The sequence below is a fragment of the Oncorhynchus clarkii genome, chromosome 12, assembly GCF_045791955.1.
Source record: "Oncorhynchus clarkii lewisi isolate Uvic-CL-2024 chromosome 12, UVic_Ocla_1.0, whole genome shotgun sequence".
Classification (NCBI taxonomy): Eukaryota; Metazoa; Chordata; class Actinopteri; order Salmoniformes; family Salmonidae; genus Oncorhynchus; species Oncorhynchus clarkii.
Genome location: NC_092158.1, coordinates 95,185,814 through 95,199,274, shown reverse-complemented (window position 1 = coordinate 95,199,274; position 13,461 = coordinate 95,185,814). Strand labels below are relative to the sequence as shown.

At 47.1% G+C, this 13,461-nt stretch overlaps 2 protein-coding genes across 4 annotated transcripts in view; both read left to right on the top strand.

The window, feature by feature from the left end:
- LOC139421689 (E3 ubiquitin-protein ligase SMURF1-like) overlaps positions 1 to 2,522 on the top strand; it is a 52,066-nt gene extending 49,544 nt beyond the window's left edge. For all 3 annotated transcript variants that reach the window (XM_071172786.1, XM_071172785.1, XM_071172783.1), the window contains exon 17: positions 2,006 to 2,522. In XM_071172786.1, the coding sequence (XP_071028887.1) occupies positions 2,006 to 2,105 (100 nt within the window). In that variant the 3' untranslated portion in view covers positions 2,106 to 2,522. The remainder of the gene's footprint in view (positions 1 to 2,005) is intronic.
- Positions 2,523 to 4,805: 2,283 nt separating this feature from the next.
- On the top strand, positions 4,806 to 13,131 carry LOC139422382 (coiled-coil domain-containing protein 97-like). Its single transcript, XM_071173587.1, has 6 exons — positions 4,806 to 5,182; positions 5,360 to 5,524; positions 5,809 to 5,968; positions 7,389 to 7,661; positions 10,700 to 10,823; positions 12,858 to 13,131. The coding sequence occupies exons 1-6, from the start codon at positions 4,988 to 4,990 to the stop codon at positions 12,991 to 12,993; spliced, it is 1,053 nt and encodes a 350-aa protein (XP_071029688.1). The 5' UTR covers positions 4,806 to 4,987; the 3' UTR covers positions 12,994 to 13,131.
- Positions 13,132 to 13,461: the final 330 nt, after the last annotated feature.

Below are 13,461 nucleotides of genomic sequence, written 5' to 3'. Positions count from 1 at the left end.
CTGAGTGAGTCCATGGGACTCCGCTAGCTCCACTAACAGGTATAACCTGACTATGGGACTCCGCAAGCGCCACTAACAGGTATAACCTGACTATGGGACGGGACTCCGCTAGCGCCACTAACAGGTATAACCTGAGTGAGTCCATGGGACTCCGCTAGCTCCACTAACAGGTATAACCTGACTATGGGACTCCGCTAGCGCCACTAACATGTATAACCTGAGTGAGTCCATGGGACTCCGCTAGCGCCACCAACAGATTTAACCTGAGTGAGTCCATGGGACTCCGCTAGCGCCACTAACAGGTATAACCTGAGTGAGTCCATGGGACTCCGCTAGCGCCACTAACAGGTATAACCTGAGTGAGTCCATGGGACTCCGCTAGCGCCACTAACAGGTATAACCTGAGTGAGTCCATGGGACTCCGCTAGCTCCACTAACAGGTATAACCTGACTATGGGACTCCGCTAGCGCCACTAACAGGTATAACCTGACTATGGGACTCCGCTAGCGCCACTAACATGTTTAACCTGAGTGAGTCCATGGGACTCCGCTAGCGCCACTAACAGGTATAACCTGAGTGAGTCCATGGGACGCCGCTAGCGCCACTAACAGATATAACCTGACTATGGGACTCCGCTAGCGCCACTAACAGGTATAACCTGACTATGGGACTCCGCTAGCGCCACTAACAGGTTTAACCTGAGTGAGTCCATGGGACTCCGCTAGCGCCACTAACAGGTATAACCTGATTGAGTCCATGGGACTCCGCTAGCGCCACTAACAGGTATAACCTGAGTGAGTCCATGTGACTCCGCTAGCGCCACTAACAGGTATAACCTGACTATGGGACTCCGCTAGCACCACTAACAGGTATAACCTGACAATGGGACTCCGCTAGCGCCACTAACAGGTATAACCTGATTATGGGACTCCGCTAGCGTCACTAACAGGTATAACCTGAGTGAGTCCATGGGACTCCGCTAGCGCCACTAACAGGTATAACCTGACTATGGGACTCCGCTATCTCCACTAACAGGTATAACCTGACTATGGGACTCCGCTAGCGCCACTAACAGGTATAACCTGACTATGGGACTCCGCTAGCGCCACTAACAGGTATAACCTGACTATGGGACTCCGCTAGCGCCACTAACAGGTATAACCTGACTATGGGACTCCGCTAGCGCCACTAACAGGTATAACCTGACTATGGGACTCCGCTAGCGCCACTAACAGGTATAACTTGACCATGGGACTCCGCTAGCGCCACTAACAGGTATAACCAGAGTGAGTCCATGGGACTCCGCTAGCGCCACTAACAGGTATAACCTGACTATGGGACTCCGCTAGCGCCACTAACAGGTATAACCTGACTATGGGACTCCGCTAGCGCCACTAACAGGTATAACCTGACTATGTGACTCCGCTAGCGCCACTAACAGGTATAACCTGACTATGGGACTCCGCTAGCGCCACTAACAGGTATAACCTGACCGTGGGACTCCGCTAGCGCCACTAACAGGTATAACCTGACTATGGGACTCCGCTAGCGCCACTAACAGGTATAACCTGACCATGGGACTCCGCTAGCGCCACTAACAGGTATAACCTGACTATGGGACTAATGTGTTAAGTAGATTTTCACTCCTGAACGTATTTAGACTGACCAAAGGGGTTGAATAGTTATTGACTCAAGACATCTCAGCTTTTCATTTTTTATTGATTTGTACACATTTCTAAAAACATAATTCCACTTTTGACATTATGGGGTATTTGTGTGTCACTGGCCTAAACAACATCTAAAATGGATCCATTTTAAATTCAGGCTGTAACAGAAAATGTGGAAAAAGTCGAGGGGTGTGAATACATTCTGAAGGCACTGAACATCACTGTCTGGATATTAATCTCTCTCTTCCTCCCTCCCTCCCTCCCTCCCTCCCTCCCTCCCTCCCTCCCTCCCTCCCTCCCCCTTTCCCGATCTCACTCTCTCCTTCTCCTCCTTTAGTTTTAACAGAATAGATATCCCTCCCTACGAGTCGTACGAGAAACTTTATGAGAAACTGCTGACGGCCGTGGAGGAAACTTGCGGCTTCGCTGTGGAGTGAAACACACACACACACGTCACCCTGCAATAACCCCCCGCCCCTACAGAACTACTATTGACCAATCACAGGACAATACCACCTAGCCTCTCCCATCCCGACCAGACTGATCTCCAGGGGAACTGTCATCATGGGTCACGGCCAGGTTTGTTACCATGGTTGCATGATCCGGGGATATCATCGGTTCCTGTATTTTAGAGGTTTTTCAGATTTTGAAGAAACATTTTTATCCTTCAGTTTTATCGAGCTATGATGTCACTCTTCAGAACAACCAATGACTTTGATTCTGTCTCCAATCACACGCAGTCTCTGTACAGAATAAGCCAATCAGAGACCATCTGAGCTGAAATCCTCCAATCAGAAAGCAGATTGATTAATGTTCATGCTTCATGTTTAACCACTGTTGTGTGTGTGTGTGTGTGCGTGCGCGTGTGCGTGTGCGTGTGCGTGCGTGCGTGCGTGCGTGCGTGCGTGCGTGCGTGTGTGTGTGTGTGTGTGCATAGCACCTGGTCCTCTGTATAATGGTATTAATCCTGTATGTCTCTCTGATTATTATTTTATTTATTTACTGTGATGATGATGATACTGACCTGCTGCTACTCTACAGAGACGGACCCCCTAACCCCTCCTCTCATCCCTCCTTCTTTTGTCTTCCTCTCTCCTCATCCCCCTCCTCTCATCTCTCCACTTCTCCTCCCTCTCCTCTCATCTTTCCTTCTCTCCTCTCATCCCTCCTCTCATCTCATCCCTCCTTCTCTCCTCTCCTCCCTCTCTCTCCTCCTCCTTCTCTCCTCCCTCTCTCTCCTCACATCCCTCATTCTGTCCTCTCATCCCTCCTTCTCTCCTCTTATCCCTCCTTCTCTCCTCTCCTCCCTCCTTCTCTCCTCACATCCCTCATTCTGTCCTCTCATCCCTCCCTCTCTCCTCTCATCCCTCTCTCCCTCTCCTCCACTCACAGCCATTAACCCTCTCTCATCCCTCCTTCTCTCATCCCTCCCTCCCTCCCTCTATCCTCCTCTCATCCCTCCTTCTCTCCTCCCTCTCTCCCTCTCCTCCACTCACAGCCATTAACCCTCTCTCCTCCTCTCATCCCTCTCTCCTCTCATCCCTCCTCCACTCCTCTTCAGACCCCATATTAACCCTAGGTTAACCCTCTCTCCTTCTTTCCTCTCATCCTCCCTCATCCTTGTTAGGGTTCATCTGGGTCTGACAAACAGACTGGCTGTGAGCTCCACAATAATCTAACCTGCCTCACTCCCCAGCCTGTCTCATCCCCACACCTGTCTGAAATATGCAATAAACCCCCAAACTTCACCGCTCTCTCCATCTCTGTGTCCCTCCCCTACCTCCATCCCTCTCTCGCTCCATCTTTGTGTCCCTCCCTACCTCCATCCCCCTCTCTCTCCACCTGTGTCCCTCCCTACCTCCATCCCTCTCTCTCTCCACCTGTCTCTCCCTACCTCCATCCCTCTCTCTCCATCTCTGTGTCCCTCCCTACCTCCATCCCTCTCTCTCTCCACCTGTCCCTCCCTACCTCCATCGCTCTCTCTCTCCACCTGTGTCTCTTCCTACCTCCATCCCTCTCTCTCTCCACCTGTCCCTCCCTACCTCCATCCCTCTCTTTCTCCATCTTTGTATCCCTCCCTACCTCCATCCCTCTCTCTCTCCACCTGTGTCTCTTCCTACCTCCATCCCTCTCTCTCTCCAAACTTCACATCTCTACATCTGTGTCCCTCCCCCTCCCTCCCTCCCCCTCTCCTGAACACAGACATAAGGTTGGGGATTGGTTACTATGGTTACTTTTCTGTTTATTTCTCTCCCTGAATGAGTGAATCCCAACCGTCGTTAAACCTCCATAGAAACAAATTAAATCAAACTAAATGTTGAAGGTCAAATATGACGAAGACTGGACGTTGGTGGAACATAACAGATGACTGCACTCGCATGATGAGTGACCTCTGACCTGATGCCTTGAGGCTTTAGCTCAGTGGGCTACAGGACCGCGGCTCCCAGTACTGCAGTATGAGTGATCTCTGACCTGAGACCTGATGCCTTTAGCTCAGTGGGCTACAGGACCACGGCTCCCAGTACTGCAGTATGAGTGATCTCTGACCTGAGACCTGATGCCTTTAGCTCAGTGGGCTACAGGACCACGGCTCCCAGTACTGCAGTATGAGTGTGTTGGTAACAGTGGAGAGGTTGTTCGTTGTGTAAAGATGGAAGCAGAGTATTGTAACTTCCTGGCTACTAAACATTAATGACAAAATACTGTGTAAATAAGATTCTATTAAAGAAACTAAATTGAAAATAAAGTTGAGTTCCAACTTGTCTTTATTCTGGAGAAGAACTGGTGCAAATCATAATGGAGGGTTCATGAGAAACGCCTTAGCATACACTACACATAGACATTTGTTAAAAACAAACATGTCCTGAATCTCATTGCTGATATGACATGTATAATTTAATGTTTTGTATACAGTATAAGATCTGACGTTTGTTCAAATATATATTCTTCAACCTGTGTGTTTGGTTATGTTCTTTGTTAAATATACATTTTAAATGTATCATTTAACTCCCGTATATGTTTGTATAAATGGAAAAGTTCAAGAAAGAAAAAATAATGAACCGTAAGTAGGAACCTTGAGCGATGTACCTTGGTAATCAGGGGACTGACAACAACGACGGACCAGGAAGCGACATTTTCGAAATAGCAAGAAATGCAAAAGGTTTATAAACTTTGAAATGCAGTGAGAATTCTAAAATTGTATTCAACCAATATTTATCAGATTAGTCTCGTTTCGCAAGAAAGAGGGACCTTCCGTCCGCGCTAACATTGCTAGTAAGTTAAGTTAGACCATAGAGGTGTCGTCATTGTGCTCACAGCCATGTGGGGGGAGATCGACCCTGTTCCCGAGCCCAGTCCGCCTGTCAGCGTTGAACCAGTGGCCTGCAGACAGCCCGACCCCCGGCGACCACAGCCCGACCCCCGGAAACCACAGCCCGACCCCAGGGGAACCGGACCAGCTTCTAGCTGCTCTGAAACCGCCCACACCGAGGAGGACGAGCCGCAGGACAACCAGGTGAGAAACAGCAACAAGGAGGGAGATAGTGACGTATAAACCAGATGTTACCAAAAATATTGATGACTACGCCCCTTCCATCTGTGATGTTAATGTGTGAACTAGCTAGCTACCAACCGGCGAATGACAAGGAATTGGCGAAGACAAGTGTGTGTGTGTGTGTGTGTGTTTTCCCAGGCGGATCCCATCGGTGTGTGTGCCATGGTGGAGGTGGTGGCTGTGAGTGGTATTCAGGTGAAGAGCCAGCAGGTAGGTGAGGCAGAACTGACCGTAGCCCAGCGGAGAGAGGAGCTGCTGGGACAGTACCGGACCAAGCCCCTGGTGTTCCTGGAGAGATACCAGGTACCTCTTTTCTCGAACCCTGACAACCAGAACTGGGCTGGTCTTTCTCCACTGATTAAATTAAAGCTTAGAAAGTTAAGTATTTTTGAAATCCATATTTTTAGACATTCTTTACACTTATTGTTTTTGAGACACAAATGCTTTGCCATCTCATTCACTTACTGTATTCATACAGTATCTCTGTATCTGAAACTGGCCTGAGTACAACTTGATATTATATAGAAACTGACATATGACCAACCCCTGCTCCCCCATCACCTCTGACCTCTAACCCTCTCCCACAGGCCCACCTGAAGCCACAGCACCTGTCAGTATTCTGCCATCTGACTTCTGACCCCCGGGCGCAGTACTACTGCCGGGAGGTGAGGCGGAGAGCAGCGGGACGGACCAACAGGACCCGGGTACGCAACCAACGCTACGCTGCCCTCAGAGAGCTGCAGAGGGGTGAGCCTAGCAAGCAATCAGAGACCCTGGTACTCAGTCTTCAGCACCAATCACAGACCCTGGTACTCAGTCTTCAGCACCAATCACAGACCCTGGTACTCAGTCTTCAGCACCAATCACAGACCCTGGTACTCAGTCTTCAGCACCAATCACAGACCCTGGTACTCAGTCTTCAGCACCAATCACAGACCCTGGTACTCAAACACTGATGCTCACCCAGGTCCAGGGTTGCAAAGCTACTGGTAATCAGCGGTGGAAAAAGGACCCAATCCTCATACTTGAGTAAAAGTAAAGATACCTTAATAGAAAATGACTCAAGTGAAAGTCACACAGTAAAATACTACTTGAGTAAAAGTCTAAAAGTGTTTGGTTTTAAATAGACTTAAGTATCAAAAGTAAATGCAATTGCTAAAATATATTTAAGTATAAATCATTTCAAATTCCTTATGAAGCAAATCAGACGGCACCAGGGGCCCACGCCAACACTCAGACATAATTTACAAACCAGACGTCACCAGGGGCCAACACTCAGACATCATTTACAAACCAGACGGCACCAGGGGCCAACACTCAGACATAATTTACAAACCAGACGTCACCAGGGGCCAACACTCAGACATAATTTACAAACCAGACGTCACCAGGGGCCCACGCCAACACTCAGACATCATTTACAAACCAGACGGCACCAGGGGAGACATGTTTTCTGTTTAGTGAGTCCTCCAGATCAGAGGCAGTAGGGATGACCAGGGATGTTTTCTGTTTAGTGAGTCCTCCAGATCAGAGGCAGTAGGGATGACCAGGGATGTTCTCTGTTTAGTGAGTCCTCCAGATCAGAGGCAGTAGGGATGACCAGGGATGTGTTCTGTTTAGTGAGTCCTCCAGATCAGAGGCAGTAGGGATGACCAGGGATGTTCTCTGTTTAGTGAGTCCTCCAGATCAGAGGCAGTAGGGATGACCAGGGATGTTCTCTGTTTAGTGAGTCCTCCAGATCAGAGGCAGTAGAGATGACCAGGGATGTTCTCTGTTTAGTGAGTCCTCCTGATTAGAGCCAGTAGGGATGACCAGGGATGTTCTCTGTTTAGTGAGTCCTCCAGATCAGAGGCAGTAGGGATGACCAGGGATGTTCTCTGTCCCCCCCCAGAGGGCCAGTACTTCAACATGTCTCTAACCCCTCCCCCCCCAGAGGGCCAGTACTTCAACATGTCTCTAACCCCCCCAGAGGGCCAGTACTTCAACATGTCTCTAACCTCTCCCCCCTCCCCCCCAGAGGGTCAGTACTTCAACATGTCTCTAACCCCGCCAGAGGGTCAGTACTTCAACATGTCTCTAACCCCCCCAGAGGGTCAGTACTTCAACATGTCTCTAACCCCCCCCCCCAGAGGACCAGTACTTCAACATGTCTCTAACCCCCCCCCAGGGGGCCAGTACTTCAGTGAGGACCAGATGAGAAGCCGGGAGCCCCTACTGTATGAGCAATACATCGGCCAATACCTGACAGAGGAGGAGCTGCTACATCGCTCCCTCGAGGCCATGCAGGGAGGAGCAGGGGAGGAGCGGGGGCCGGGGGGAGCAGAGGGGGGGCTGGCCCACCTCCTCCTCACCTCCTACCAGGAGAGACTGATCCAGAGCCGGCTGCAGGAGGAGCAGGACAGGGAGGAGAACGCACTGGAGGAGGAGGAGGGGGAGGAGGGTAAGACACAGCATCACCAGACGTGCGTTCAACAAGGGAAATAGTTTGCCAACATTCACTACAGTTGACTAACAGTTTGAGAAGGTAGTCTGTACGATGTGGCCATGTAGTTAGAATAGCAACGTAATGTAATGTGGCCATGTAGTTAGAATAGCAATGTAATGTGGCCATGTAGTTAGAATAGCAATGTAATGTGGCCATGTAGTTAGAATAGCAACGTAATGTAATGTGGCCATGTAGTTAGAATAGCAACATAATGTGGCCGTGTAGTTAGAATAGCAACGTAATGTAATGTGGCCATGTAGTTAGAATAGCAACGTAATGTAATGTGGCCATGTAGTTAGAATAGCAACGTAATGTAATGTGGCCATGTAGTTAGAATAGCAACATAATGTAATGTGGCCATGTAGTTAGAATAGTAACATAATGTGGCCATGTAGTTAGAATAGCAACGTAATGTAATGTGGCCATGTAGTTAGAATAGCAACATAATGTGGCCGTGTAGTTAGAATAGCAACGTAATGTAATGTGGCCATGTAGTTAGAATAGCAACGTAATGTAATGTGGCCATGTAGTTAGAATAGCAACGTAATGTAATGTGGCCATGTAGTTAGAATAGCAACATAATGTAATGTGGCCATGTAGTTAGAATAGTAACATAATGTGGCCGTGTAGTTAGAATAGCAACGTAATGTAATGTGGCCATGTAGTTAGAATAGCAACATAATGTGGCCGTGTAGTTAGAATAGCAACGTAATGTAATGTGGCCATGTAGTTAGAATAGCAACATAATGTGGCCGTGTAGTTAGAATAGCAACGTAATGTAATGTGGCCATGTAGTTAGAATAGCAACATAATGTGGCCGTGTAGTTAGAATAGCAACGTAATGTAATGTGGCCATGTAGTTAGAATAGCAACATAATGTGGCCGTGTAGTTAGAATAGCAACGTAATGTAATGTGGCCATGTAGTTAGAATAGCAACGTAATGTAATGTGGCCATGTAGTTAGAATAGCAACGTAATGTAATGTGGCCATGTAGTTAGAATAGCAACGTAATGTAATGTGGCCATGTAGTTAGAATAGCAACGTAATGTGGCCGTGTAGTTAGAATAGCAACGTAATGTAATGTGGCCATGTAGTTAGAATAGCAACGTAATGTAATGTGGCCGTGTAGTTAGAATAGCAACGTAATGTAATGTGGCCATGTAGTTAGAATAGCAACGTAATGTAATGTGGCCATGTAGTTAGAATAGCAACGTAATGTGGCCGTGTAGTTAGAATCGCAACGTAATGTGGCCATGTAGTTAGAATAGCAACGCAATGTGGCCATGTAGTTAGAATAGCAACGTAATGTAATGTGGCCATGTAGTTAGAATAGCAACGTAATGTGGCCATGTAGTTAGAATAGCAACGTAATGTAATGTGGCCATGTAGTTAGAATCGTAATGTAATGTGGCCATGTAGTTAGAATAGCAACGTAATGTGGCCATGTAGTTAGAATAGCAACGTAATGTGGCCATGTAGTTAGAATAGCAACATAATGTGGTCATGTAGTTAGAATAGCAACGTAATGTAATGTGGCCATGTAGTTAGAATCGTAATGTAATGTGTCCATGTAGTTAGAATAGCAACGTAATGTAATGTGGCCATGTAGTTAGAATAGCAACGCAATGTAATGTGGCCATGTAGTTAGAATAGCAACGAAATGTGGCCATGTAGTTAGAATAGCAACATAATGTAATGTGGCCATGTAGTTAGATTAGCAACGTTATGACGCCATGTAGTTAGAATAGCAACGTTATGACTCCCTGTAGTTAGAATAGTAATGTACTGTGGCCATGTAGTTAGAATAGCAACGTAATGTAATGTGGCCATGTAGTTAGAATAGCAACGTAATGTAATGTGGCCATGTAGTTAGAATAGCAATGTAATGTGGCCATGTAGTTAGAATAGCAACGTAATGTAATGTGGCCATGTAGTTAGAATAGCAACATAATGTGGCCGTGTAGTTAGAATAGCAACGTAATGTAATGTGGCCATGTAGTTAGAATAGCAACGCAATGTAATGTGGCCATGTAGTTAGAATAGCAACGTAATGTGGCCGTGTAGTTAGAATAGCAACGTAATGTAATGTGGCCGTGTAGTTAGAATAGTAATGTAATGTGGCCATGTAGTTAGAATAGCAACGTAATGTAATGTGGCCATGTAGTTAGAATAGCAACGTAATGTGGCCATGTAGTTAGAATAGCAACGTAATGTGGCCATGTAGTTAGAATAGCAACGTAATGTGGCCGTGTAGTTAGAATAGCAACGTAATGTAATGTGGCCGTGTAGTTAGAATAGCAACGTAATGTAATGTGGCCATGTAGTTAGAATAGCAACGTAATGTAATGTGTCCATGTAGTTAGAATAGCAACGTAATGTAATGTGGCCATGTAGTTAGATGAGCAACGTAATGTGGCCATGTAGTTAGAATAGCAACGTAACGTAACGTGGCCATGTAGTTAGAATAGCAACGTAATGTAATGTGGCCATGTAGTTAGAATCGTAACGTCTCACGGTACTGTGTGTGTGTGTGTCTCACGGTACTGTGTGTGTGTGTGTCTCGCGGTACTGTGTGTGTGTGTGTCTCGCGGTACTGTGTGTGTGTGTCTCACGGTACTGTGTGTGTGTGTCTCACGGTACTGTGTGTGTGTGTGTCTCACGGTACTGTGTGTGTGTGTGTCTCGCGGTACTGTGTGTGTGTGTGTCTCGCGGTACTGTGTGTGTGTGTGTCTCGCGGTACTGTGTGTGTGTGTCTCACGGTACTGTGTGTGTGTGTCTCACGGTACTGTGTGTGTTTCTCACGGTACTGTGTGTGTGTGTGTCTCACGGTACTGTGTGTATGTGTGTCTCACGGTACTGTGTGTGTGTCTCACGGTACTGTGTGTATGTGTGTCTCACGGTACTGTGTGTGTGTCTCACGGTACTGTGTGTGTTTCTCACGGTACTGTGTGTGTGTGTGTGTCTCACGGTACTGTGTGTGTGGTGCCTCCAGGTGGAGGGTTGGGGGCAGAGGGCTATGAGCCAACACCCCAGGAGAAAGCTCTGCTCAGGGACGAGTTCATCACTCAGATGTACCAACGCTTCCTGGACGGACACGACAAAGACTTTAACTACAGGTTAGTAGCTGGCTGACCAACTGGGGAGACTAACCGGGCTGACCAACTGGGGAGACTAACCGGGCTGACTAACTGGGCAGACTAACCGGGGAGACTAACTCGGAGACTAACTGGGGAGACTAACCGAGGAGACTAACTGGGGAGACTAACCGAGCTGACCAACTGGGGAGACTAACCAGGCTGACCAACTGGGGAGACTAACCGGGCTGACCAACTGGGGAGACTAACCGGGCTGACTAACTGGGGAGACTAACCGGGCTGACTAACTGGGGAGACTAACCGGGCTGACCAACTGGGGAGACTAACCGGGCTGACCAACTAAGTGGACAGACTGAACTACTGTACTAGCTGTGTGTGTTGTAGTGGACAGACTGAACTACTGTACTAGCTGTGTGTGTTGTAGTGGACAGACTGAACTACTGTACTAGCTGTGTGTGCTGTAGTGGACAGACTGAACTACTGTACTAGCTGTGTGTGCTGTAGTGTAGTGGACAGACTGAACTACTGTACTAGCTGTGTGTTGTAGTGGACAGACTGAACTACTGTACTAGCTGTGTGTGTTGTAGTGGACAGACTGAACTACTGTACTAGCTGTGTGTGTTGTAGTGGACAGACTGAACTACTGTACTAGCTGTGTGTGTTGTAGTGGACAGACTGAACTACTGTACTAGCTGTGTGTGTTGTAGTGTAGTGGACAGACTGAACTACTGTACTAGCTGTGTGTGTTGTAGTGGACAGACTGAACTACTGTACTAGCTGTGTGTGTTGTAGTGTAGTGGACAGACTGAACTACTGTACTAGCTGTGTGTGTTGTAGTGTAGTGTAGTGGACAGACTGAGCTACTGTACTAGCTGTGTGTAGTGAAGTGGACAGACTGATCTACTGTACTAGCTGTGTGTGTTGTAGTGGACAGACTGAACTACTGTACTAGCTGTGTGTGTTGTAGTGTAGTGGACAGACTGAACTACTGTACTAGCTGTGTGTAGTGAAGTGGACAGACTGAACTACTGTACTGGCTGTGTGTTGTAGTGGACAGACTGAACTACTGTACTAGCTGTGTGTGTTGTAGTGTAGTGGACAGACTGAACTACTGTACTAGCTGTGTGTGTTGTAGTGGACAGACTGAACTACTGTACTAGCTGTGTGTGTTGTAGTGTAGTGGACAGACTGAACTACTGTACTAGCTGTGTGTGTTGTAGTGTAGTGTAGTGGACAGACTGAGCTACTGTACTAGCTGTGTGTAGTGAAGTGGACAGACTGAACTACTGTACTAGCTGTGTGTGTTGTAGTGGACAGACTGAACTACTGTACTAGCTGTGTGTGTTGTAGTGGACAGACTGAACTACTGTACTAGCTGTGTGTGTTGTAGTGTAGTGGACAGACTGAACTACTGTACTAGCTGTGTGTAGTGAAGTGGACAGACTGAACTACTGTACTAGCTGTGTGTTGTAGTGGACAGACTGAACTACTGTACTAGCTGTGTGTGTTGTAGTGTAGTGGACAGACTGAACTACTGTACTAGCTGTGTGTGTTGTAGTGGACAGACTGAACTACTGTACTAGCTGTGTGTGTTGTAGTGTAGTGGACAGACTGAACTACTGTACTAGCTGTGTGTGTTGTAGTGGACAGACTGAACTACTGTACTAGCAGTGTGTGTTGTAGTGAAGTGGACAGACTGAACTACTTTACGAGCTGTTTGTGTTGTAGTGAAGTGGACAGACTGAACTACTTTACGAGCTGTTTGTGTTGTAGTGAAGTGGACAGACTGAACTACTTTACGAGCTGTTTGTGTTGTAGTGAAGTGGACAGACTGAACTACTGTACTAGCTGTGTGTAGTGAAGTGGACAGACTGAACTACTGTACTAGCTGTGTGTGCTGTAGTGGACAGACTGAACTACTGTACTAGCTGTGTGTAGTGAAGGGGACAGACTGAACTACTGTACTAGCTGTGTGTGTCGTAGTGGACAGACTGTACTAGCTGTGTGTAGTGAAGTGGACAGACTGAACTACTTTACGAGCTGTTTGTGTTGTAGTGAAGTGGACGGGAACCCCGACTACGACAACCTGGACATCGTCAACAGAGATGCAGAGGAGAAGTACTTCGATGAGGATGAAGAGGAGGAGGAGGAGGAAGAGGAGGAGGAGGACATGACTATAGATGTGTCATGACAGCAGCTGTCATTGGACTGTAAATATATTAACTTCTGTAATAACTATACTATGTAATGTTTCTACTCTGTTTATTCTCCTCACATTCATTTAATATTCAGTTTGCATGGATAGCAATAAATCGTGTGTGTTTACGTACGTTGTTAGTCAGTTGAATTATTTCTTACTAGTTCCTGATTGGACTGGACTCCACACCCTGCTGACAACACTGGCCACTGAAGTTGTTCTGAATGGGTCAGAGAGCTGATTGTAACTGAGTCAGTATTTCTGAATGAGTCAGAGAGCTGATTGTAACTGAGTCAGTATTTCTGAATGAGTCAGAGAGCTGATTGTAACTGAGTCAGTATTTCTGAATGAGTCAGAGAGCTGATTGTAACTGAGTCAGTATTTCTGAATGAGTCAGAGAGCTGATTGTAACTGAGTCAGTATTTCTGAATGAGTCAGAGAGCTGATTGTAACTGAGTTAGT

What these genes read in the sequence shown, in the direction of transcription:
- LOC139422382 (XM_071173587.1), top strand. Translation starts at nt 4,988, where the DNA reads ATGTGGGGGGAGATCGACCCTGTTCCCGAGCCCAGTCCGCCTGTCAGC. An exon ending in ACGAGCCGCAGGACAACCAG is followed by an intron (nt 5,183 to 5,359) that starts GTGAGAAACAGC and finishes GTGTTTTCCCAG; the next exon opens with GCGGATCCCATCGGTGTGTG. An exon ending in GACAAAGACTTTAACTACAG is followed by an intron (nt 10,824 to 12,857) that starts GTTAGTAGCTGG and finishes TTTGTGTTGTAG; the next exon opens with TGAAGTGGACGGGAACCCCG.